The sequence below is a fragment of the Saccostrea cucullata genome, unplaced genomic scaffold, assembly GCF_032062105.1.
Source record: "Saccostrea cucullata isolate Sc308-1 unplaced genomic scaffold, CSIRO_AGI_Scuc_v1 ctg2990, whole genome shotgun sequence".
In the NCBI taxonomy this organism is placed as follows: Eukaryota; Metazoa; Mollusca; class Bivalvia; order Ostreida; family Ostreidae; genus Saccostrea; species Saccostrea cuccullata.
Window position 1 is genome coordinate 86576 of NW_026922947.1, and position 26980 is coordinate 113555.

At 34.2% G+C, this 26980-nt stretch overlaps 2 protein-coding genes across 2 annotated transcripts; both read right to left on the bottom strand.

Annotated features, from left to right (window-relative positions):
- Nucleotides 1-417: 417 nt before the first annotated feature.
- Nucleotides 418-8830, bottom strand: LOC134262855 (uncharacterized). The gene is made up of 6 exons (XM_062745179.1): nt 8718-8830; nt 8504-8620; nt 3725-3835; nt 2421-2552; nt 635-1241; nt 418-444 (listed from the first exon to the last, which is right to left on the bottom strand). Exons 1-6 carry the CDS (start codon nt 8828-8830, stop codon nt 418-420), a joined length of 1107 nt encoding a protein of 368 aa, XP_062601163.1.
- Nucleotides 8831-9812: 982 nt separating this feature from the next.
- LOC134262856 (uncharacterized) lies at nt 9813-19232 on the bottom strand. Its single transcript, XM_062745180.1, has 2 exons — nt 18207-19232; nt 9813-9890 (listed from the first exon to the last, which is right to left on the bottom strand). The coding sequence occupies exons 1-2, from the start codon at nt 19230-19232 to the stop codon at nt 9813-9815; spliced, it is 1104 nt and encodes a 367-aa protein (XP_062601164.1).
- Between the last annotated feature and the right edge of the window lie 7748 nt (nt 19233-26980).

Genomic DNA, 26980 nt, shown 5'->3' on the forward strand with positions numbered 1-26980 from the left:
TCGAGAAGGCTCAAATCTCCCGAGATTACTGGGCACATGGCATTGTTAACAGTAGTGACAATCGAATGATTTGAATAATTTTATGCCTACAGTACAGTGTATTGCGAAGAGCTGAATTCCAATTAGTAGATTTTCATATAAGGAAAGTTTAGATATTTCAGCTTTAAAATACAACGATTTTCAATGAAAATTAAATGAGAAGAGCCCCCGCTTCGTTAAAAATATCGTAAAAATGTAACATTTTAGGATTAGTTCATCTCAAAAATTAATTACCAGGGTTCAGCGATTGTTAAACAAGGAATTCCACCAGGATATTTACTTCTCTGCCCTTTTAAATTCTACTGTTTAAGATAATTAAGATCACTGCGAGTAATACTTTCTGACAACATTGGTCATAAGTACACCAATATAGGAACTTTAATCCTCAACATCATTGGAATCACTCTAAAAGAATGAAACTTGTAGGAGGATTTTAACAGAATATATTATAGGGGGATACTCAGACTTACTATTATACTTTTTACACATTAACATAAGGCTCGTTGAAAGTAATTCCATATTTATGGTCACTTTCATACATTGTCTACTTTCTGTGGTGTGTGACTGTATAGTTTTTTTGTGCTATAAGACTTACCAGGATGTTGCTGACAATTAACGGGGTAGTACTGGTGACTGTAGCACTTGTTGGGCTGGCACCGGTGACCCTGCTGAGGCTGGCACTGCTGCTCAACCGACCCTGCTGGGGGTGGCACTGCTGACTCAACTGACCCTGCTGGGGGTGGCACTGCTGACTCAACTGACCCTGCTGGGGGTGGCACTGCTGACTCAACTGACCCTGCTGGGGGTGACACTGCTGACTCAACTGACCCTGCTGAGGCTGGCACTGCTGACTCAACTGACCCTGCTGAGGCTGGCACTGCTGACTCAACTGACCCTGCTGGGGGTGACACTGCTGACTCAACTGACCCTGCTGGGGTGGCACTGCTGACTCAACTGACCCTGCTGAGGCTGGCACTGCTGACTCAACTGACCCTGCTGGGGGTGACACTGCTGACTCAACTGACCCTGCTGGGGGTGGCACTGCTGACTCAACTGACCCTGCTGAGGCTGGCACTGCTGACTCAACTGACCCTGCTGGGGGTGACACTGCTGACTCAAATGACCCTGCTGGGGGTGACACTGCTGACTCAACTGACCCTGCTTGGGGTGGCACTGATTGTCCTATAGGAGGATGCAAGAACCTGTGAGAAATTTATGTACTTTTTTCACGCTGTATAAACTATGATATTCAAAATTAGGGTTTCAAACGGAAATTTTAAAATCCACGTTTAATAAAAAAAAAGTGTTGTTTTAATATGAACAATGATGAAACTCATTTTGTGTCAATTTAATTATAATAATTTGATGTTATATAGTGCAATGTGAAAGCACACAATATATGTTTTTGTGAACTTAAGTTGATGGGTTGCTTATTCGATCTTCATAATCTTATACCTACTTTGTTTATTTAGGAAATGAAACATAGAATATAAGTTTGTACATGGAGCTTAAATATCAATCTATGAAACGTAAACAACCAAATAATGTGTACTCACACATTTTCCCTCTGAATCAAAGGTGATGGGGCGATCAAAATCTAATACAACTGCATCCAGATCTTCACATTGGAGCGGGGTATTCTAGATCGATCTCAACAACACGTACAGCTGTTGATGGGAGAACGAGAGCACCGCCATGGTCGAAATAGGTAAACGATAGGAACTTGAAATCAATACAGCCACTACCTACCCCCTCCCGTCCAGTTACACCTTCCATGTGAACATGCCTCCAATAGTCTAGCAGCATTAAGGCCTTGAAGTATTAGCAGAGCAATGAGAACACACATGAGCCTAAACGCCCGTAACGGTAACTATCTACATTGTGAATTTCGCCATTGTTTTATACGCTATATTCAAAAATTAACTATTCACAATATTGAATTTATTGATAGATTAAATCAACAAACCATAAATTAAGTAGTAGTAAGAACATAAAACCACAGCATTCATCGATGATACAGAGTCTGATACATGTGTAACTTGTTTTTTGGGTGGGAGAGAGACATATTTAAGTTTACTTACAATTGACAGGGTATTTATGGTGTCATGATTCAATTGAAATTAAAATTTATTATGAGCATTATATAAATCTTCACAGCGTGGTTTAAGTCAGCCATATGGGGCAAGCAATACAATCCATCATTAAAAAATACGCATTAAGCTGAATCTTATTGATAGTAATAAATTGAAGCAATACTCTCCATCATAAAAAGAGAACAATGAATATACAATAAAGGAGTAATTTACTTAAATGTTACACTGGATCTTTTATTCCAAGTTACGTGTACTTGCCGTAATAATTTTGTTATACTTGCAACTCACTCGTCGGAGTAAAGGGAGTTTAGGGTGAATTTCACTCCCTCTAGCTCCTCGTCTACTTTGGCCAGTCTTTTGTCTTTTTTATCTATATTTTTTTTTTCAATGAGGTACTCTTCATAATTTAGTAATATTTGTCTGGAAAAAAAGATAAATATGCTGATAAAATTTCAACTCTTAATATTGTATGTAAAAGAATATATCCTCTATTAAAGGTCAAAATGCACACCTGTGGTCGGGCACGCAGCTAGGTTAAGGCCGCCCATAGGATATAAGCCTTAAAATATTCCCATAAAATAAATATAATGTTGATATTTTTTTTATTAGCATGAGTTTAAATTTAATAGAAACTTTACTAATGCATATGATTGTATGGGGTCTCAACCGAGTTCGGCCAACGCGACTTCACGTGCACATCAGCTGTTTGTCACGTGACATGTTCAAAATTAGAAAAAAAAAATGTACGGATATAAAGATCGTAAAAGTTCAACGATATACGGATAACTTTTCAGCATGAAATTGATCGTATTTTCTTTAAGACAAATTTCTTAACCCGAAAAGTGCTGGGAGCAACTTCTCCATGCCCAAAATATATATAAAATTTAGCTGGCTTTTGATAAACTATGTGCATTTACACTACACGCACTGAAGAAATGTAAAACTACGGAAAAACTCAACAGCGCACAACTTGCTCCCAGCACTTTTCAAAATAGTAGGGACAATAGCTACATGTGTATAAAATATTATAATTTATAATCAAGCGTATATCGTTGAACTTTTGAGATTTTGGAGGGGCTGTACATGTGATTGTGGTACGTTTCTGTATAAAAGTGCATGACTGCGGCTTTATAAGAGACCTTATAGTTATCAATTAAATACTTAGTAAGACTGTGAACTATTGATAAATGCATTCAAAAATATTAATAAATTAAAGTCAGATCATGCTTACTTAGATTTAATTTTCATATTTTCAGTTCAGCTAATAGCTTTATCTGCGTCTCGAGTACAGATAAACTGCGTGTCAAACAAGCCTATGACGTCATATCTGTTAGTACAGCGAGATCAAGTTGGCTTTGATTTTACATTCGAATAGTGTTGAAATGACAAGATACGTTACACATTGATTAATATTTACAATTATCATGAGAAATCAAAGTATGTAAGAGTATATGAAAAAGGAAATTATTATTTATTCCCCGATATTCATTTGAACAATTTCACTATGACGTCATAATCGAGTTCCCGAGGTTCTGCATACACTGATCTACTTTGGGTAGCCATTAACCTAGTTGCGCATTTTGACGCCCAACTTCTCGTCATCCGAGCTGTCGTCAGATATTACATCTCCGGCGTCATTTGAGGCCTCGGAGACTGACTCCAGCTCTATGTTATCCAACCATTCGATGGATTGGGCATCCTCTCTAGGAATTGAAAAAAAATAAACAGGACATACAGACATCCAGTTATTTTGAATAAAAAAATCATTCCTTTTTATACTTGTATCTACTTTATACGTACTCTGATTCCAAAGAAAGAGCAATGGGTGGCTCTTCACTCGGAGTTTTCTCCCCACAGATGGTTTATTGGGGTCAATGTGACGGGAGAGAAAAGTATCTCAGCAGTTGGGAATTGTAACTTTACAACAGCAATAAATAGAATAATGACCCATGTTTAAGTCTCTTTTAAGTTCTTAGTGTAGTCTACTTGAATGCAATCTAATTAAAATTAGATGTAACGAGTATGCGAGCGGGTCTAACATCTAATTTTAATTAGATTGACATGAATGCCACATTAGGATATAATCAGACAAAAATTGTATTTGGAGTAGCATTTTGAGAGAATTTCACACACATTTTGAATCTTAGTGTAGTCTACTTGTGTGCCAAGTTATACTGAAATCAAATAAAAACTGGGGGAGGAGTAGCGTTTTGAAAGAATTTTCAAAGAATTTCCCATTTTTAGTAACCATGGCAATATCGTTCATCAAAATCAAAAACGATATACAGAATATGTATCTTAGTGTAGTCTACTTGTGTGCCAAGTTATATTGAAATCAGACCAAAACTGTAGATACATAATTCTGTGCATCGGTTTTTGATTTCGTAAAACGATGTTTCCGTGGTTACAAAAATAAAATCAGAATTTTTATGACTCTACTCCTCTTACTGTTTTGGTCCAATTTCAATATAACTTGGCACACAAGTAGACTATACTTAGATACATAATACTTTACATCAGGTTATATAAATGAGTGGCAAGGATCATTTTGCTCTTTATTGTTGTTTACAATTTTCAAGTCCCAATTGCTAAATTTCTATTCCTTTGATTTCAGTATAAACCAGAAGAGCTACAGTCTCGACAGAGACTTCTGGTTAACTATAATTGAATGAAACTAAAGCAAAATTTGAAACTGTTTCCATGTTTACATCGCGCAGAGAGAGAGAGAAAGAGAGAGAGAGAGAGAACGGTGTTATAAGTGTTAACTTTTTTACTGCTCGATTGCCAGTTTAATTGAGAATAAATTTGCAATAAAGGAATTAAAAGACTTGATTTACTTATAAGTAGTAAGGGGGGGGGGGGGGCAGAGCTCAGTCAGGATGATGACGTAATGGGTTTTCCCCAGTAAGGTCACGAGGTCAAGGATGGGGGGAGGAGTCTACAGTCAAGGGAGAGTCTACAGTCAAAAGGTAGTCTATATCACTCACACAGGTCATAGAGGTCACAGTCAAGGGGGAGTTTAAGTAAAATATTTACATTCAGTGTGATTTTCTTTATTTAATCCATTAGAAATACACGAATTTCTACTTTCTATAACACAATATTGTTTTGACTCAATTTCATTTTTTATCAAAGTACTTTGAAATACAGAGAGCCAACCTCATTTTCAGAGTAAAATCATAATTATGAATTTCTTATATGAATCATACGTTTATAATGTATTAACAAATCAAAAAAAAATATCAGTGATAGTAAACACAGTGTAATATATAAACATGCATATATACTGATATGTATACTGAATTATCTTTGTGTACAATTCATACATAGGTGATACTGAAATGGATGAGTGAGGTGGAAGAATCAGTGAGTGAATGTTGAATAAAAATCCACAATGATTTTATAAATATACTGCTATTTGAAAGTTGAAATGTGGAAATAAAAAAACAAACAAACAAAAAAAAAAACAGTCAAAGCCTAGGAATTAGTCCACGTAGCAACAGTAAAAGGATGATACCATAAAAATTTACTATCAGGGTCACCTTAGTTCACCTAGCAGTAGTCAATGGACTTTTCTAGAATTTAATATCCTTTTTTGCCTGCTTTACATGTAAAACGGCCAAGTTTTGAGATTCTATGCACAGCCATCACTTGCAATCAAATGATCCAATTCAACGGAAATAGTACGTCATATTTTATTATCGTTTTTATCACGAAATTATGAACACATGTACATTTGTCGATATTTTGAAATCAAGAAATTAGAAATAAATTTAAAAAATTAAAAATCTAAAAAAAAATTCATTTCAGACCTGCGTGAAGATTATCCCGACATGACGTAATATCAGTACATTTATCAACGGACTATTTTTCTTTAATAATTTGTTCAGTAATATCCCACTAGTAGTATTAATATGCTTGTACTAAAACAGTCTTAAATAAAAGATGCATATTTTAATACTTATTAGCAGAAGGCTTAAAGCATTTCCTTAGAGAAGGCTCAAGTTCTGACTCCAACCAAATGATAAAAAACAAGACTTCAGATGATTTCAAATTAAGCTTAATTAAGAAACAAACATTAAGATACATAATATTGAAAGAATAATAAGACATACATGACCAAGATTTAAAAAAAGTGTAAATTAAGAAAGAAACATTAAGATACATAATATTGAAAGAATAATAAGACATACATGACCATGATTTAAAAAAAAGTGTAAATAAACACTTGTTTTGCTTTTTGATTTCCGAACAGAACCACAGTATTTTTCTGATGGAAAGGGCTCCAAGTAACAATCCCAATTCTCACCCTCTATCACATCTGTATCCTTGGGGAGAGAAGTGTGACCTTTTTCACATTTTTTTCTCCATTTTCCATCCAAATTTCATGATTCTTTTTGTCTGCACAGTTACTGTTATGTTTTTCACTTCTACCCTTTTAATCTTTTAAGAAAAGTTATACTGACAAGAGGTGATTTTTTTTTCTTTCGGCATTTAATAAGATGACGAGATAGTCTTTCCCTACGGATCACAAGCGTTTCGTCATAAGGGCATATGACAAAATCAAAATAACAATTCTCCCTGTACTGAGCCATCCTCCTAAAACTAGTAAATATATAAATGGAAATAGTTAACGACTTCTATTACAAACAGCAGAAATAAAATTGGAACGTTCTGAAACTCCTTTGACTCAATCATATATTTTGAATGCAATATTTACTTATATATCGTACGTATGAAATGTTTAGAAAAAAATAATATCTCCAGTAGGGCCTATAAGAAGACACTAAATGTATCAATTAAATTTCAGAAAGTGAGTGTACTTCCTACTTGGTCATAAACCCTGCTACTATTGTATCATTTTCAGGATTTTGGTAAATAACTAACTTCGTAATTTTCTTCCCGCATGACCATAATGCATGTAGTGTTTTTAAAAAGTACGCACACACTCAGTGAAAGACTCTCCATGTATTTAAATAAATGTCAGTAAACTACCTTCTTGGTCACAAACCCTGTTAGCATTGTGTCATTCTAAGGACAATTGACAAATAAGTTAACCTCAATACACCAACCCCCCCCCCTCCCAAATTGAATATGATTTAGTGCATCAATCTTTCTTGTCATAAGTCCATTCTCAATAAATGCTAAAACTAATTAATAACTAATCGAGAGAAAAAAAATCTCTACATTGATACTGAATATGTTCCCTTTGTAAACTGAATACTGCAATAAGTCCCTTGGGATTATTAAGATTTCCTCCTGAAGAATATTCAAAGCATTATCTTTATCTGTCACATTGAGATGAATTACCACCTCTATCTGCAAATGAAATTTGTAGTCAAATGGAATGCTAGTAGAAAGGGGGACAGAGAACAGTCAGTCTACAGTCAGGATGACGTCATGGGTTTTTCCCATAAAGGTCATATGAGGTTACAGTGAAGGGTGGAGTCTACAGTCAATGACGTCATTGTTACCTTAGTGCAAAGAGTGAGTCTACAGACAATGACGTCATGGGTTAACTTAGTGCAAAGAATGAGTCTACAGACAAGGAGTCTACAGTCAATGACGTCGTGGGGTTTTCCAAACATGATAGAGGTGACTTTACAGTCAAGGTGTACTCTACAGTCACTGATGTTATCAATTGGTGAAATGATATTGCAGATCTTTACGAAATGACATAGCAACACTAAGGGAAAATGACATTGTGACTTTTAGAGAAATGACAATGCAGCTTTAAAACATTGCGGGGAATGCCATAGTAACTTGCAGATCTTTACGAAATGACATAGCAACACTCAGGGAAAATGACATTGTAACTTTTAGAGAAATGACAATGCACCTTTAAAACATTTTGGGGAATGACATAGCAATTTGTAAGGAAATTACAATGCAACTTCTAAAGAAATTTGTACCAAGACAATTTTATGATTACACCGGTATAAAAAGTCCAAGTTTTCACAAGCTTTTCATAGTCAAATTTCAGATGTAAAGGGAAAAAAATCACCAAACACTTTATCATCTATAGGTATGTTTATTTTCACACAATATAAAAGTTTTTTTTAAATCTATATAACAAAAGTGATGAAAAAATCTTTTTTGAAAGTATAAACTACGTAACATTCTTATAAAATCTGGGTGAACTACACTCCCTCTAGTTTCTCATCTACTTTGGCGAGTATTTTTTTCAGTTTTGTCTTTTTTATCTGGATTTTTTTTTCAATGAGGTCTTCCTCATAATTTAGTCATACTTGTCTGGAAAAAAAGGTAAATATGCTGATAAAATTTCAACTCTTTATATTGTATGTGAAAGAATATATCATCTATTGAAACGTGAAAATGCACTCCTGTGGTCTGGCATTGAGACACCCAACTTCTCGTCATCCGAACTGTCGTCGGAAATGACTATTACATCCGAGGCGTCATTTGAGGCCTCGGAGACTGACTCCAGCTCGATGTTATCCAACCATACAATGGATTGGGCATCCTCTCTAGGAATTGAAAAAAAACAGGACATACAGCCATCCAGTTATTTTGAATTGAAAAAAAATAATTTCTATTTTGTACTTGTATCTACTTTAAACGTACTCTGATTCCGGCAAAGAATTAGCCACGTGCTCCTCACACGGAAACAGTTCCCTTCTAACCGATGGTTTATTCGGGTCTTTGTCCTGGATTTCCACGAAGAGAGACCCATCCATCTCTCTAATTAGATTATCCATCTGACTTTCCGTCATAAATATTTATGTTGCAGAAAAATCCCTAGTGAAAACAACTTCACTGTAAACATATATTTACACGGCTTAAAGATATGTTAAATCAAACCCGCACATAGTCCTCAGTAAGATAATTGGGGAAAAAATTTCATCAGCTATATCCACGAAATGAGAAAATTAATAATAACACAACGAAGAGAATTTCTTATCACAGGCACACACAATGTCTCAGCGGTGTAATTGCTCCCTGGATATATATGTTTCACACAAAAAAACATCAAGTACTCCATTAATTAGTAATTCATGACCGGGAGAAAAAGTGTCAAAATGATTATTTTTCTAATATTCATGTAATTTCACTCGTCGGAGTAGAGGGACTACAAGGTGAACTGCACTCCCTCGAGCTCCTCGTTCACTTTGGCGAGTATTTTTTTCAGTTTTTTAATGTCTTTTTTTTATTTGAATTTTTTTTTTCGATCAGATCCTCTTCGTAGTTAAGTAATATCTGTTTGAAAACAGATAAATATGCTGATAAAAATTTCAACTCTTAATATCGTATGTGAAAGAATATATCATCTTTTGAAACGTCAAAATGCACACCTGTGGTCGGGCATTGAGACACCCCACTTCTCGTCATCCGGGCTGCCGTCGGAAATGACTATTACATCCGAGGCGTCATTTGAGGCCTCGGAGCCTGACTCCAGCTCTATGTTATCTAGCCATTCTATGGATTGGGCATCCTCTCTAGGAATTGAAAAAAAATAAACAGGACATAAAGACATCCAGTTATTTTAAATAAAAAAAACATTCTATTTTATACTTGTATCTACTTTATACGTACTCTGATTCCGGCAAAGAAATAGCCACGGGCTCCTCACACGGAAACAGTTCCCTCCTAACCGATGGTTTATTCGGGTCTAGGTCCTGGATTTCTCCGAAGAGAGACCCATCTATCTCTCTCATAAGATTATCCATCTGACTTTCCATCAGGAGGGGGGAGTCCAAAACCGGTTCGCCACGGTGAACGTCTGCGGTAACGACTTGTCTAAATGATTTGAGAATAAATGAAAATAAAAACCTTGTTCTAACTTAATTACGGGTATTAAAATTAACGAGAATTTGAAAACATATATAAATAGGATCTTTATACCCCCCTTTAGTTGTTTTTAATGATAAACTGAGAAAACTCACTTGTTCATTTGATCCATTTTGGAATTCCACAAAAATAAATGGTAATAATAAAATGTAGCTAAACAAGTAGTTATAGAAACTTCCAAGAGAAGACGGGGGTAGAGGGGAGGAAACGTGTCTTTTTATAGTGTTTGTTCGCATTTCATTTTCCCTCCAATTTCAAACTCGTCCAATAAAAAAAACTAGGTCTCTACAATACTTGTAACATATATAGGACATCTAGGTTATTTAACCAAAGGTTATACATATATTTCTGTATAACTTGACAAATACTTTTTTACATAACTGGGACACCCTGACCGGATTTCATTAATGTATTACTGTAAATTTATGAAACGTAGTGATTTTACTTTAAATCTCTGCCCTCTGAGAGGGAGAAAAAAATTATGAAATATAATTCAATTAAACAAACAAAAAATTATTGTCATGTAACTTTTAAAAATAATTGAATGAAACAAAAATAAAATTTAAAATGTTTGTAAAAGCGCTCAGAGAGAGCCTTAATATGATCATTTCTGTTTAAAATTGTTTTTGTTTTTTTTTACTGCTACATACGCATACACTTCAAGAAGCTAAAAAAAAGACATTAATCCTAAAATGTATGATCGGATCCGCACCCTTTCAACGTTTTTCGCGGTAGCGGGAAAGTTGCACGGACTTCATCCGGGGATCACTAGCGTGCATGACGTTCAGGACGGCGGTCAAGTGGAGTGTCATTATTTGTAGTTATCTCGTTTTCTCGGAGCATTTTGCCCTGTATACACAAACAGACGTTTTGGGATTGTAGAGGGGACCTATCGTCCGTAATAACGGTGCCTAAGATGTTCCCCCCATGTAGCGAACTTTGGGTTCGGGGGGATCAGGGAGTTAGAAACCCATCGTCCATCCCCGTGGTGCTAAGAGTAGAACGAGAAACTCAGTTCCAGTTCCATTTTAATATTGACGTCATTTTTCACATTATGACGTCATAGACAAGGAACAAAACGTTATTCAACATACGCCAATTATAAAACTTGTGTCGGGCTACGTGAGTTTAATATTTCTTCTAATCTGAATTCCGGTTTTGTAGATATAGAGACAGTTCGCGAACTTTTTGATCACCCCTCGTACGTTGAAAATCAGACAAAGTTTTTCTATTTGATTAAATGTATGACGAACATAAAAAAGTACCGCACCATGACACAATCTAGGCTTATTGAGAAAACAAGTTCACATCGATGAACATTTTGAATTTTAACAGAAAAGATAATCTAATAAGTAAATTGGTGAGATATTAAACCTCTCATTAAATATGCTGTGGGTACATCATGATCATGGTTCACAAAGCGGCGGAGAGCTACCTTTAAAGTTGCCCCAGACCTATACGGGCCCTAGCCTTTTTGTGCTTCACAGAGGAAGAATAAAGGACCTGACCTTGCCTTATGACTTGAGGAGGGCCATCATCTCTGTTTACTTATAGTAGCCTGCATTGTCTGACCAGACATGTAAAAGGGGAAGTCGATGCATCATTAGAATAAGTATTTTCCATTACATCAATGATCATGGAAGATGTGCACAAAGCCTAGACTCTCAACACTAGTTTCTTTTTTATGGAAAGCCCTTGTAATATGCCATGGTAAGCCACATTTCCCGAACCAATCACTAGGCTCGACAAGACCAAGATTTTGGATCTTTAAGCCTTACCACCTTCGTTAGCGAAATCCCTTAGTATACCCCGAAAAAGGTGTCTTAAAGTTAGAAAATACAGGTCACATTTTAAAAGCAAAAACAAAATACCAGTATGGGGTTGTCAGGGCAATTACAAATACATTTCAAATCATAAATAAGTCAAAAACTGACTGAGGTTTTTTCCCCTCCTTTTCAATGAACGTCTCTGTAGATCTAGGACGTTGGGCACGGCGGAAGTTGTAATTCATTTTCAACTGGGACTGCCGATACAATTGTGACGACAGGTGTAGCAACGTTTCAAACCAGTTTTATACAGAGCTCACAATTTGAAACATTTCAATACAAAAGATTTTTCATTTCCAAAAACTTTATGACAGAACTATCGGAAGCAACCATGTTTTCGTCAGAATTGTTAGAGAACATTTCTAAAAGTAGTTTTTGTCATCACAAATAAGCAAGTATAAATCAGAACACATTGGATTTTAATGAAGACACATCTACTGGACATTTGCTTCGTAAACGTCTGCTAAATTCTCTATTTCATCCAATGACACGTTCTCCTCTGGAACTGACATCAGAGATACTCATGAAAATTGAACATTTGTTTGGATTTATTTCTTCTTTCTATACTCTCTCGTTACTCAGAAACAATACATCTGGGTCATTTAGTCTTTGTTGGTGCAACTCTTCCATAGCACCCTTTTCATTCCAAATTCCCAGTTAGTCAATTGCTCCATCCATAATGGATGCACTTGCAGGCGCCGTCACACTCCACAAATGAGGGTTCACGTTCCTGGCATCTGACGGGAAAAGGTGTGCACTCTGGGGAAGGAGCAGCCTCTCTAATAGTTACTATACGCTAAAGACTGACTTTTCATATCTGCTGGTACTTCTTTTGTTACTTCTGTGCCATCCATTGCTATTCTTGCTGGTGAGAATTCCTCGAAAGACTTTGGCATTGATCCTTGGCATTTCAGTTAACTTTTTAAAAAAATTTCTTTTGATAATCGGCAGTCTATAAGGCGTTTTAATTCTGCAATCGTTCAAATAGGAATAAAGCGAAATTTACATTTATTTACATGTAGCTTGTCAATTTTTTGAACAATAAGATTGTAAATTTTTTTTTTTTCATTTTTTCATTGGCTCTTTCTTCATATACAAATTTATAAAATAGAAAAGCATGCAACAAATTCAACTATAGACAATAACATCTATCTACATCCTTTAGGACAATGTTTCTGATTTATAAATCATTAAAAACTATTGTGGAGCTTACTATCTACATAAATTTATACAAATTATCTGTTCATTGTTTTAACAAAGAAATCTATACTGGGGAAATTACATTTGATTTTAACACTTAATTTAATAGCATAGTATATGAAAAATAAATAAAATATAAGATAATTATTATAATATATCTAATATTGGTTGCCAGATTTCATTAAAATTATCTAAATCACTATTAAAGCAATACACTTCTCTTTTAAGCAGTAATTTCTTTTTCAACATATTTAAAAAGTTGTGAAACTTTGGTTCATTTACTTTTCTAATGACATCCAAATTAGATACTGTCACCGAATGTATATATGACTTTGCGAGCAAAATGCATTAATTCAAACAGTCACATTTTCTCTCATATATACCTTAAATAACATTTTTACAAGAAAGATTTTCTACATTAAATATATATAGATCATTCCACCATGTTAGAAAATGGTTCCAAAAAGTTGCAACACAAGTACAATAATAAAATTTGTGTTCTAAAGTATCTTCTTTTTTACAAAATAAACATTGTGCTGAAGTATGAATTTTCATTTGAAAAAGTAGTTTATTATGTGATAAAAATCTATGAGTTAGCTTATATTGAAAAGACTGTAATGATGTTTCATTAGAACACACAAAAGGTAGCATGAAAATTTTTTCTAAGTCTGCAGGTGAAAAGTTTGTGTTAAATATTTCACCAATTTTTGTACACATGTTGGTACTTCATTTAGACTTTCTATTATAATCCAGCAAAAGTCTTTACAAGATAATTTTGACAATGGACTTATTTTATCATTGAATCTTAAGAACAAAGAATCTCTATTGATTAAAACTTTTTTGTTTTGCCTTAAGTATTTTCGCCAATGATATGGAATGGCATTCCTTAAACAAAAGTAATCAAAAAAGATACATTTAAGTCATACTGTTTACCTAGTTCCTCATGACTTAAAAAATCATAATTATCACCTAAAATATCTCCAATATATAAGATTCCTTTTGTGTACCATTTTTTCCAGAACACAGTTTCATTATTGATTTTAATGTTATCATTGAACCAAAGAGCTTCTTTAAAAATTTTTGGTTCAATATCAATATCCTTACATCTTAGTTGTGTCCATGTTTCAAAAATTTCTCTGTAAAACTGTGGTAATGTTAAATCTGTATATAGGCTATTTAAGCAACCTCTGCTAATTATAAAGTCATTTAATACTATATCCTTCAGATAATATTGAATTGTACTTCTCCATCTTGCTTTTGTATTACTTAATATCCTTCTAACCCAACCAAGTTTTAATGATTTCATTTGTGCTTCAAAATTAGGAACTTTCAATCCACCCTTATTAATTTTTTGGCAAGATACTGAACTTTTAACCTTCGGTTTTTCATTATTCCATATGAACTTATTCAGTTCTTTAGACACTTCCTTTATCATTTGTGGGGGAAGTGGAAGTACTTGTGCTTGATATACTATTTTAGATATTGCTAAAGTTTTTACTATTAGAATTTTGCCAATAAGTGTTAAGTTCCTCATTTTCCATAAATTCAAAGTTGCTTTTAGTTCATCTAGTTTTGTATTTAAGTTTTTAAAAAGAACTTTTTGTTCCCCACTTGAACTAAACCAAATTCCAAGGGTAAAAAAAATGACCATTTTACTGGCAGAATTCCTGGTTTGAAGTTTTTATTCTTTCCTATCCAAATTGCTTCAGTCTTATTCAGATTAATTTTCAATCCAGAACAATGCTTAAAATTTTGAATAACATTTAATATTTCAATTCCTGATTTTTCATCACTTAGAAAACATGTAGTGTCGTCTGCTAACTGGCTAATCTTAAATTCGGTCTCTCCTATTTTTATGCCGCGTATATTTTTATTTGCTCTTATAGCTATTGCAAGCAATTCAACACATAAAATGAACAAGTACGGTGATAAAGGGCATCCTTGTCTTACCCCTCTACTTAATTTGAAAAAAGATGTTGCATATCCATTGTTTATGACAGTACTAGATATATCTGTATACAGGATTTTAACCCAATTCCTAAAACTTTCACCAAAACCAAATAGTTCTAAAGCTTTATCAATGAAACACCATTCTACTGTATCAAATGCCTTTTCAAAATCTACTAAAAGAATTAATCCAGGGATATTCTTGATACTAGTATAGTTTATAAGATCAAAGATTGTTCTGATATTTTCTCCTATAAATCTATTTTCTAAATATCCAGTTTGGTCAGAATCTATTAGATGAGGTAAATAAGTTTTCATTCTCTTTGCCAATGCCTTTGATTATATTTTATAATCAAAATTTAGAAGAGATATTGGTCTCCAATTTTTTAAGAAAGTTCTATCCTTATCTTTCTTTGGAACTAAAGTTATTATTCCCTTTCTTTGGTCAACAGAGAAGGTCTTTTTTTTAATGCTTTCATTTATGCTATCTATAACTAGTTCTGATATCTCTTTCCAAAAATACTCATAAAATTCCATTTGAAACCCATCTGTCCCAGGTGTTTTATTATGTTTGAATGTTTTCAAAATATTTTCACATTCTTTATTTGTAATTGGGCCTTCACATGAAAGGGATTCCTCAGCTTCAAGTTTTGGAATGTTAGAATTATTCAAAAAATAACCAAGATTTTCTTTATATTCATTAAAATCCAAGTCAGATGTATATAATTTCTTGTAAAATTTCAACTCCTCTTCTAATATTTCATTTTTACATTGTACTATATTGTCATTTATATTTAATGTTGAAATACATTTATTTCTATAATTTCTTTTTTCCAGAGATAAGAAAAATTTTGTGCATTTTTCCCCTTCTTCATGCCATTTGGCCTGAGATCTTAATATAATTCCTTTGGTTTTGTTATCATTTATTATTTCCAACTCTTCTTTTATTTTATTATATGTGTTTACATTTTCTTCAATTGGGTCTGTTGCTAATTTTACATTTTGTTCCTCTAATTTCTTAGTTAGACATTCTTCATTCTCTCGATTTCTACGTGCTTTAAGTTTTGAATACTTTACAATAAAACCCCTTAGTTCACATTTAATTGTGTCCCATTTTAACTGTTTATTTTCTAATCTAGAGTATTTTTCTTTTAACAGTACAATTGTTTCTTTTATTTTCTCTACAAATATCTCATCTAGTAGTAAGGATGCATTGAATTTCCAAAAACCAGGGCCTCTTGTTGTGAGGTGTGTTGTATTTGTATTGTTTCATCGTGTCTATTATTAGTAACATTAAGTTTCTTGAACATTCCAGAGTGGTCAACATGTTCGGTAATTTTCTAGAACATTCTTGAACTTTGTATATCCAGAACTTTCCAGTAATATCATGTACTTACAACTTCTAGAATATTATAGATTTATATTACTGTATAAATACCCTGACAATTTGATGCATAGATACGATTGTCATACAAGCATCATTGAGGTACGTATTACTGGGATATAATTTCACTGGGACATTGTGTGCAGCAACGGACACTCTGAAGTATGTATTTTTAGATTTTTGCTAAGTTTGTACTTAATGATTTGTATATTACTGTAAATAAATTATTGTTAAGTTTAAACTGTGTGATTGATCTTTGCTGGCATTTAGGGTTATTCTGACCCATAACACTCTATCCACAAATATTTTCCCTTTCAAAGTTATGATTATAACACTATGATCTGTTTTTATCGATGGTTTTATACTTGCAGTTCCAAAAGGTACCAAAAAAGATGGGATCAAGAAAAAATCTAATCTTGACAAAATAATTGGGTTTTTTCGCAAAAATGTAAACAGTTTTCTGTCAGGATTTTTTTCTCTCCAAATATCACTTAAATTTAGGTCTTCCATTGCAGCAATTAGATTATCCCTATATCTTGATTTTCCTTCAATGCTTCCACCCTGTTTGTCTATGGTAGGATTTAAAGTAATATTAAAGTCACCACCTAATATCAAATTCTTATCACTCTCTTCATCTAAATGAGTCAACAAAAATTCTAAAAATTCAACTTGTTCAGCTGAGTTATCTTTTGTTGGAGCATACACATTTATCAATGTAAATTTTGAATCATCTATTAAAATGGATACTTTTAAAAATCTGCCAATATTGCACTTATTTTTTCAATTATTTTATAATCTATATTATGTGGACATAAAATTGCTACTCCTTTGTTATTTGATTCTCCATGGCAAAAAAATTATATCAGATCCCCAATCAGTTTTCCATATTTGTTGATCTAGCTCAGTAGAATGTGTTTCTTGTAAATAAATAAAATGATCAGGAAATTTTTCTTTAAACCATGTAAACAAGCATCTTCTTTTACTAATTAATCGTAATCCCCTTACATTCAGAGATATAATAGATATATTAAAAGACATAATCTATTTCCATTTCGTTATAGTACGTCAACACAAGCTCACCATAAAAAAAACAAAAACGAATGCGATAAACATTGTCTATACCAATGCAGTTGCAAGTAAACAAAAAAATCCTTTTTAACAAAGAGCCAGGTTTATAACAAAAACACAAAAAAATAAACATACAGCTTATATACAAAAATGGATAGTTCATTTTTATTCAGAGTACCTTAGCTTTTAACCCAAAATGTGTTTATCATCTTGAATCGGGTTCGATACCGGAAAGGAAAAACGGTGACAAATTTTAGACTCAAAACACAACGGATCTGAAAATTCCGTTTTGTTAAATATTAGAAATGGATTGAAAATTTACTCAATTTTCAATTTAGACGTTAATCTGAAATTCGTAAGTATATATAATAATAATCATTGATAATTTTACTACATTTACTATGCAACCAGTTCTTTTGATAAAGAGGAAATAAATACATTACATATATTACATATGATTTGCTGACCATGTTAACGATGGTTAACTATAAATACATCTCATAACATTTAGCACGACAGTTCCAATATACTGATTACCTGACCTGAGTACATAATTAGCCACTATGTGCAAGAACAATGTCTGCCATTAAGTTTTCCATGATTTGAAACCTGCGAAAGCCCAAATGTTTCCCATAGAATCTGGAAATCACGCATGTCATGTTTGTAACATTCATCGATCGTAGAATTTGAATAAGCCGCCTTCCTGCACCGTACTCACCGTCATCGTTGTAGCCCTCATGGATTGCGCCGTTACCATCTTTGAAACGATACACTAAAATATTGTGTTCTGCCGTTGCGTATGATGGGTCTATAACAATTTTTTTGTAAAAAGTTTCTAACCTGGTTGTATGTATCTGATGTTGCTGCGGCTGCTTTGAAAGTATTTCCTTCGTCTGAGCACTCAATGGTAGACATAGGAATCTGCTGAAGCTTTTCCTTATCTGCTTTGGTCATATCTAGGATATTTTCTGGCCTTGGTTTCAATACTTTGTCTCTGTACACATTTCCATTTGGAAATACTAGCTTGTCTCCTACGAATCGTGTCTTCACTTTCTCTTTCCAGTACTGATCATTTATTTCCTGAAGTTGCTTTCGGTTTTCCGCGACTTCTATTGGTCTCTGTGGCGTGACGTAAAAGGTTCTTTTGGGTGACTTTGGTTCTGCAGTCTGATCCGTCTGGTCAGAGGCTTCACGCTCTCTTTTGTTTAGTTCTCTTTGCGCTTGGAGAATTTTTTCTTTATCACTGAATTTTGAAAGCCTGCCAGTGATATGAGGCTTACCTGAAGTTTTTGGCCCATTTCTATGAATGTTTGCGAAGGAAGTGTCTACTCCAAAATGTTCCTTTATAAGACGGGGAATTTTTTCAAATAAATTTTCCTCATCTTCCTCTTCTGGTAGATTGTGAATAAGAATATTCTGATTCATCGACCTTGACTTTAAATCTGTAATTTCAGATTGCTGTTTTCTGACTGTTCTGTCTAAATTAATGACAACTGATTTTAACATGTTGACATCTTCTCTTAACATTTTGTTTTCCTGCTGAAGCATCTGGATATTGTCAATGTTCTCTTCCTGTTGTTGAGCAACATGACATATACGAAAATCAAATCCATCTTCTTCCCATAGATCTTTCCTTATATTACTTATATCTTGTGTTAGGCCTTTAATTGCCTTTAAAGATTTTGTTATTTCCCCCAGGCTTATCTGCAAGTTCGGTAGGGTCTGCATTGCACCGAGTAACTCAGGCGTGAACGGCGGCATGAATTGAGGAACAAAGGATATACCGCTAGTGTTGGATTCCGAAGTAGGCTGACCGTGTCCACTGTTCCTTTTTTGTACTGACATCTGCTCACGACTGGAACTCATAATTCTATTGTTCAAAAAGGGGACTTTTCCTCTTGTATGTATACATAAGCCTCTTCCTCTGGTCTTGCATCCAGAGGATTTGTTGAGGTCTTAACTGGTAGGTTGTTGAGAAGAGGATTTGTTGAGGAAGGTGTTTGAGCTGAGGTATCAGACTGTTGGGGTGTGCTGAGGTTTGATGATGGGGTTGTTGCAAGGGAAGGTGGTGTGTGGATGGTTGATAAAGTAATGTCTGGTTTTGGGCTGATTGTGCTCGTACACAATTGCATAGATAGCATTTTATTTCTAAAGGTATTTCTTTAAGATGATCAACAGAATTGTAAGGGTGCATGCTATAGCACAGGCTAAAAACCCTACTTATATACAAAAATATTTTTAAACAAATAAATAAATCCTGAGCCTATTCATATATACATATTGACGTTATACACATTGTGACTTGATCAACTTGCATTTTCTCAATCCATTTATAATTATTGTTTTCATCTTAACCATACTACTTTGAAGCATAAAATATAGAATCAAACAAATGCAGAATATGGAAATACAGTCTTTATTCTGTTTCATTCAAATTCAAAAAGATTTTTTTTTTCTCTTTTGTGTTTAAGGATTTTCCATCTTTTAAATATATATTCTCTAAATAATGCCCCCCCCCCCCCCGTTGGGGATCCGAGTAAAAATAGGTCCTCAGCACCTTCTTGCTTGTCGTAAAAGGCGACTAAATGGGATGGTCCTTCGCCTCAAGGAGCCATGAACGAAAACTCGCGTAAACGCAAGGTGTCACCACTATATTAACAAAATGAAAAAAAATGCATGTTGATTTTAAAGCCGAAATTCACACAGCGCACTTTGAAATAATTTTTTTTAAATATCATAAACTTGGAAGTGTAACATATTACACACAATGAACTAGAAGAGAGATGAGCTGTCTAGTTTTATTAATATTCCAAAACAAATTGACACAATTCGGTGTACATTTCTGTTGAAAGTGTCCATTTCTCCAGTGCAGTATTTCTTAAACGTCATTAAATTTCCAATCGACACCTGGACATTTCCTCTGAGTTGTAATGACTCCAGGACAGTTCTCATGACTTCAATCGACTCCAATACAGTTCTTCTGACTTGTATTGACTCTTGGACAGTTCTCCCGAGATGTAACGACTCCTGAACAGTTCTCCTGAGTTGTATCGACTTCTGAACAGTTCCCCTGAGTTTTAACGACTCCAGGACAGTTCCGCTGAGTTGTAATGACTCCTGGACAGTTTTCCTGAATTCTATCGACTCCAGGACAGTTCTCCGGAGTTGTAACGACTCCAGGACTGATCTGTGGTCCTTTACACAAAAACTCTTACGACTAAGACTAAAATTTCACCACTCTGTAATTTTTTATTAAATTAAAATAGTTTTTTTTCCGAATAATTAATTTAAGATTAAGTGACATAAAAGATTAATTTTCCTTCATAATTTCAGTTTGCAGCTAAAATTGCAATAGCATAAAATCACAGAATGGAAAAAGCCCCAGGGCTTATTTGACATTTTTTTCACAATTTATATTTAGTACACATATTCAACATGTTTGCACGAAATATGTTGTGAACCTGGGAATTGACACTGTGAAGATCATGGAAATGTACCATAGTTCACCAGGGAAATCAGGTGTGAAACTTTCAGTTGTCATTGATGCCGACTTCCATGCAGTTTTATTTGTACACAGAAAAGAAGTTTCACGAACCCACTCATGCTGGAGAGGAATGCCTACTGAGTTTACATCAGCAGCAACTGTAGATGACCTGATGTGACGACTATGTACATTCTCTGTGTGTTTTGGGAGTCCAGATGAAGATTTTCAGAGCATTACACCTGTCGACTGTGGTGTCAGCAGTGGAATCACTGAAGATATTATTGCATACAGAGAGGGGGATTTCTGTGCCACCAAGGGAGATGTATCCTACAGGTCATGCATACGATTTGTAAACTGCACTTTGATGGTAGAGGGAAATAGATGCAAGCCGTGTCAAGAAATTCGACGAATTCTGAGGCAAAGAAAGTCAAGAGAGGAAGAATGACGTGGCGATACCCAAGAAAAGAACTACGTTCATAGCAGAATGGCACATAAAGTGATGATCAGGGAAAATTTGCTTACCAAAATAAGGCAGCAAAGAGAAGAAATCAAGTCGTTCACCAGCGAAGTGGACAGATTAAAGAAGATATGTGACCGACAGATAAAGAATAAGGGCATCACACAGGAGACTTTTGAAGAAAGTGAAATTAAAGACTTGATGGTAACTTGTAGAGAGGAAGTAGAAAGAACATTTCCTGACGAGCATTGTTTCCAGAGACTTTTTTGGAACCAACAGCAGAAACATGCCAGTGCTGGAAAAAATGGTATGCGTTGGCCCTAACGGGCCTCAAACTGTCATATAATTTTTAATACAGAACTGTATTCGGTATATATCCAATGCTTATAGTACTTTGTATGCAGTTGAAGTGTGCAAATTAGACTCTCATCTGATACTTTCTTGAATTATTGTAAATATGAGTACAACACTCTCTTTGAAGGAAGACTGCAGTTGGCTTTTGTTTTCAATTCTTGTGCTTATGTATATATTTATGTCATGTATATATACCTTTAATAAGCCACAAAGCCACAACTATACCATTTTTGATATTGTACATATTTTTAATCTCCTTTTTTCCCTGTCCAATATTTATAATTTCATGTCGATAATTCTTTGTCAGAGCACTTTTTAATCCACAAATATTCTACATTTTGTATCACATTGACACAAAATATTTGTACTTTTTTATATGAGAATTTATTATTAACTACATTTTCCTTGACTGAATGGTCTCATAACTGGTTTTTGAACTGAGAAGAAAGTAAATTGTTTTTTTTTTATATACTTTATTGACAATATAAGCATTCAACAGTTGTTTATTCAATGTATTGCAACAGTCAATTAAATGCATTGTAAATAGAACAAAGAAAGCACTTAAACTGATGCATAAACATTCAACTATATATTTTGTAATGCATGACAATTGAACAAGTGAAGAATAGCACTATACTAAAACATGTTTTGAATATCTATAAATACCTTTGAAAATAAATTATTGAGTTTTTATTGTTTTCCATTTGCTTTTTTTGGGTTCTGTCATGTATTTAAATTTACATAGATGTAGCATCATTTTTTATTTGTTCCCAAAATAAGTCTCAAACCTTTATTTACGACATTTCAATACATTTATTTTAACTTAAAGTTTAAACTGGACAACATATTTGTTTATTTATTTGTAAAATTTAGAAATAAATAATGCTTTCCTGAAAATGTACATTATTTACATAACAAAGCATACAGTTTATAAGATAGCATACAGTTCATAATAGCATGTGCAGTTCTTGACAAAGCATAAACAATGTACAACTCAAGAGTTAATGTCCTTTAGGGTACGGCGGAGTCGGGTGTTGCTAAAACGCGGAACGGAAAACGGAACGGAAAACGGAACGGAACGGAAAACGGAAAATTTATGTCAATCAAATAACATAGATTCGATATATTTATCAGATATAAAAGCAACATTCTTGATGCAGAAGTCATACTTAATATAATTTATTGTAAACTATTTTAGATATTCATGAATCATACACACCCTCCGCTCAGAACTGGTGTACGAGCGAAAGATCTATAAAATACATACTAAATAGACTCAAAATCCTGAGTATTCATCTAAGCGTTTCAAACAAATTCTGTTTTAAAAGAAAGTTCATTTCTAAAAGAGATATTCCTTGAAATAGGGAGAAGGAAAAAAGTACTAGTATGTACATGCATATGTATATATATATATATATATATATATATATATATATATATATATATATATATATATATTTTTTTATTTTTTTTTGCAAAGGTAGCTATGGTATAGGCAATGGATATTGGAGCGTACATGTAGGCTTAGCCCCCCCCCCCTTCCCCACTTTCAACAGGAACGTTGCAGAAAGCCAAGGAAGGTTAAGTGGTAGTGTGTGGAAACCATTTGAAAGAAGTTCGACACCTCCAACCCCCCCCCCCCTTCCCCAAGAAATAGGATTTTCATGTTTGGGCAAAGGATATATTTTCCTTTTTTGGCTTGTCAAGTTTTTTTTTTTTTTTTTTGTACGTTGGAATTTTCCACTTAATCCCCCCTCCCCCCTCCTACCAATTTGTTTCCGACGCCAATGTTTGTAAAGACAAAAATAACTAGTTTTGTCATTCAGATTATGCAAGCAGTAGCAAATCCAGGAATATTGAAAGGGGCAGTTTGGGTATGGGTAGGGGACCACAGCCACATTAAAAGAAATCAATTTATTAAAACTTGTATATATTTTAGGCAGAAAAAGGGGAGCGGACACTTTGGAACTTATCAGACCTTTCCGATGAGCGGGAAAAAATTGAAACTCACCCCACCCCCTACACAAAAACACCGCATACAAACAAACTTTAACTTCATTGAATGTAAAGATGCTTCATTAAATCTACCAATCTTCATAATTTTTTTTACACTTTATTTCTCTTTCCATGGTTCGATATCTAGATATCAAATATCCCCCCCCCCAACTTTTTCCAGTCATAACCTTAATTTTTACTATAAAAATGTTCATTGACACCGTTGTTTTGTTAATGTAATCAATATAATGTAGTAAATTGTGTAAAAACATAGTACTGAAAGATGTTGAAAAGATGACAATTGTTTGTTTCGGGAGGGTTAGGGGGGGGGGGTAAGCCCCCCACTTAAAACAAACAATTGTCATCTTTTTCTTTTGTTTTTTGTTTTTGTTTTTTGCTTGTCAAATACTTTTCAAGCAAGTTTACCCCCCCCCCCCCGTTTTCAAATTCGACTCTAGGTCACTGCATGCTATATCAGCGTTTTTCGTAAATAAGAGACTGATCATGAATAAATCAACTTGTATTTAATATTGGGGAATTGAATATGTATAAGATATATCGTTAATGATTAGATTTATGTATTTTTAGTGATTTAATCCAAAATTATACTTTCTGTTTTCCGTTCCGTTCCGTTTTCCGTTCCGCGTTTTAGCAACACCCGGCGGAGTCCTGATGACTTTTTCCTGGGCACTGTGTTCTTGGCAATCTTTTGTCGTTGAACACGAGTAATCGAATACCCTCGAATGGTAAGAAAGAGACTGAGAATGTCTTCCAGCATCACTTCCTCGATGTGTTCATCCATTTCACGAAAGAGTTTCTCACAATAATGTTTCACCATAAATGCCTCAAGAACACCCTCTTTTAAGCGGTCATACAGCAGTGAGTTGGCGGATAAGTTGTTGATGTCAACCTGTTGTCTGATGAGTGTCTCAAATTCTCTAATGAGTAAGAACAACTCATCACATGGATGTAGGAGGCCACTACGGTTATTCTTGGCAGTCCATGTTGTAAACTGGCTCACAAAGGTTGAATTTGGTGACTTGATCACTAGTTTGTCCAGGCACTTCTGCTTCTGGGAACACACACTTTTAAATTTAAGATAGCGTTTCCTCAGGGAACGAGCAATAAAACCACAGATGTAGAATAATATGCACTGATCACTGTCGGAAATCCTGTCATGTTCTACCACTGCGTTTTCAGTCCCCTTTTCACTCGTTCGCTGATGAGGTTCCCAATGAGCTCCATCATGAGAATGTTGACAAAGTCACTTAAAGTTAATGTTGCAAACAAGAGCATGTATCCTCGTATGAATTCCTCACTCACTCTGGTCTGGTTGAACTTCTGAAACATGAACTCTCGGTCAAGGGTGCTGCATAGGGTTTTACCGGCAGAGAAAATGTCGGTAAAAATGTCCAGGAAAAACTGATGAACTGACAAACACATGATAACACGGCACAGTTTGATAATCTCGCTGTCCCCAAATAACTGGTTCATGGGATCCTTGGCTATGGTCTCCAGGCTCATCTCGAATGCTGGCTGGAAAATGTTCTCAATGGCGTGAGCATCTAAGGGGTTGCTTGGTTGTGTAGGGCTGTTCTCGGCATACTCAGAGGAACTTTTCTTCAACTTGTGTTGATGTGCTGAAAAAGAATAAAAAATAATGAGTTATTTGTTATCTCACTTTTTGCAGATTCTAAAAAACATTTGGCTTATTATTTCAGTGGTATAAATGTCTTCGAAAAATTTTTTTTTGGTCACAAACATTTGAATAATTATATACATGATTTTAAAATTATAATTATTAATATTAATAATAATAAATTAATAATGGTAAATATTATATTTTCTGTGTTGCTACCAACGTCTTCTAATTATCAAAACTATATCTATACATACCTTAAATGGCGGTCTTATTGCTGTCTTCAAAGAAAAGTACCATAGCCGATGAACTAGTTGGCTTGTAAAAATAAACTGACGTCTAGATTCTATTTCTCAAACCTTATACATGAGCCCAAAATGAACAAGTCAATTAAAATTTTAAAAAACCTGTAAAATGCAGAAAAATGAAGAAAAAGAGTTGAAAATTCCAGGTGCACAACTTCATACAGTGAATAATAATTGTACAAATTTTCAGATTAATCCTTGCAATAGTTTCTGGGAAACGGTCCAGACCAAACCACAAAATAAAAATGAAAAAAAAACATCTCTAAAATTCAAAATAATAATCCAATCAAGATGAAAATACCAGGTGCACAACTTCATATGGTGAATAATATGTGTACAATTCTCAGACAAATCCTCCCAATAGTTTCTGAGTAATGGTAGGACAAAATCTCGTCTACAGACAGACGGACAGACAGACGGACATGAAGATTCCAATATACCCCCCTAAACTTCGTTTGCGGGGGTATAATAATTAAGACAGGAAGAAAATACATAATATTAATAGTGGATTCAAGGCAATTTAAAGCGTAAAATAAACATGGATCGGTTTCCTAAATGCCGAATTATATCACAGGTGCTTGTGGACAGGACCCCCCCCCCCCGATATTCAACCCCAGGGCTTACCTTCTCTCTTATAATGTATAGAGGGGTATTTTTTTGTGGAGCGGTTATTTTGGGGTTTTGACGATTTGTTCCTGATAGAGATGTTTCTGAGTATGAATCGAATCTGAAAATGAATCTGAATCGGTGAGATCCCGATCCCGATTCGAAAATTGATTAAAACATAAGAAAAAGAATATTTCCTAAATCCGCATTTTAACAATAAGGGAAATAAATAGTGTACGGTGTTTATATTTTTGTCACTGGGATTGTTATTGTTTTAAATTGGATAAGTCAAATTCTATAGACTGAATAACAGAACAAGTACCCTTTCAATTCATGGAAAATCCTGTTCGAAAATGTCATTGTTGTACTTTACATTATCAGACATTATTTGTTTTTCGCAAGGATTGTGTTCTGAACCTTATTAAGAGTAAATGCATTCAAAGGAGTAATCTTATTTAGGTATTAAGAAGTAATTAAAAATATCATGTATCGGATATTTTTTTAACAACGTTATCTTATGGTCATGCAATGTCTCGCTGTCCAAATTTTTGTCGAAAGCAAATTGATTGATCATAGTCATGAAATTGAAAAATCTGACAGTTTTTACTTATATTTACCTGCTCTTGATTCCGCCAATCCACATGCAGCACCTTTTGATGAGTCTGTACATTTATGTAGAAATTATGTTCAGTAACTTTTTGTAATTTTATCTCTTTAAAACTTAAAGACAGTGGAAATGTAGATATTTTGAAGTTTACAATGCGAAAATTAATA

What these genes read in the sequence shown, in the direction of transcription:
- LOC134262856 (XM_062745180.1), bottom strand. Translation starts at nt 19,232, where the DNA reads ATGAGTTCCAGTCGTGAGCAGATGTCAGTACAAAAAAGGAACAGTGGA. An exon ending in CATCAGATACATACAACCAG is followed by an intron (nt 9,891 to 18,206) that starts GTTAGAAACTTT and finishes CAAATCATTTAG; the next exon opens with ACAAGTCGTTACCGCAGACG.
- LOC134262855 (XM_062745179.1), bottom strand. Translation starts at nt 8,830, where the DNA reads ATGGATGGGTCTCTCTTCGTGGAAATCCAGGACAAAGACCCGAATAAA. An exon ending in AATTCTTTGCCGGAATCAGA is followed by an intron (nt 8,621 to 8,717) that starts GTACGTTTAAAG and finishes TTCAATTCCTAG; the next exon opens with AGAGGATGCCCAATCCATTG. An exon ending in GACAGCTCGGATGACGAGAA is followed by an intron (nt 2,553 to 3,724) that starts GTTGGGCGTCAA and finishes CTTTTTTTCCAG; the next exon opens with ACAAATATTACTAAATTATG.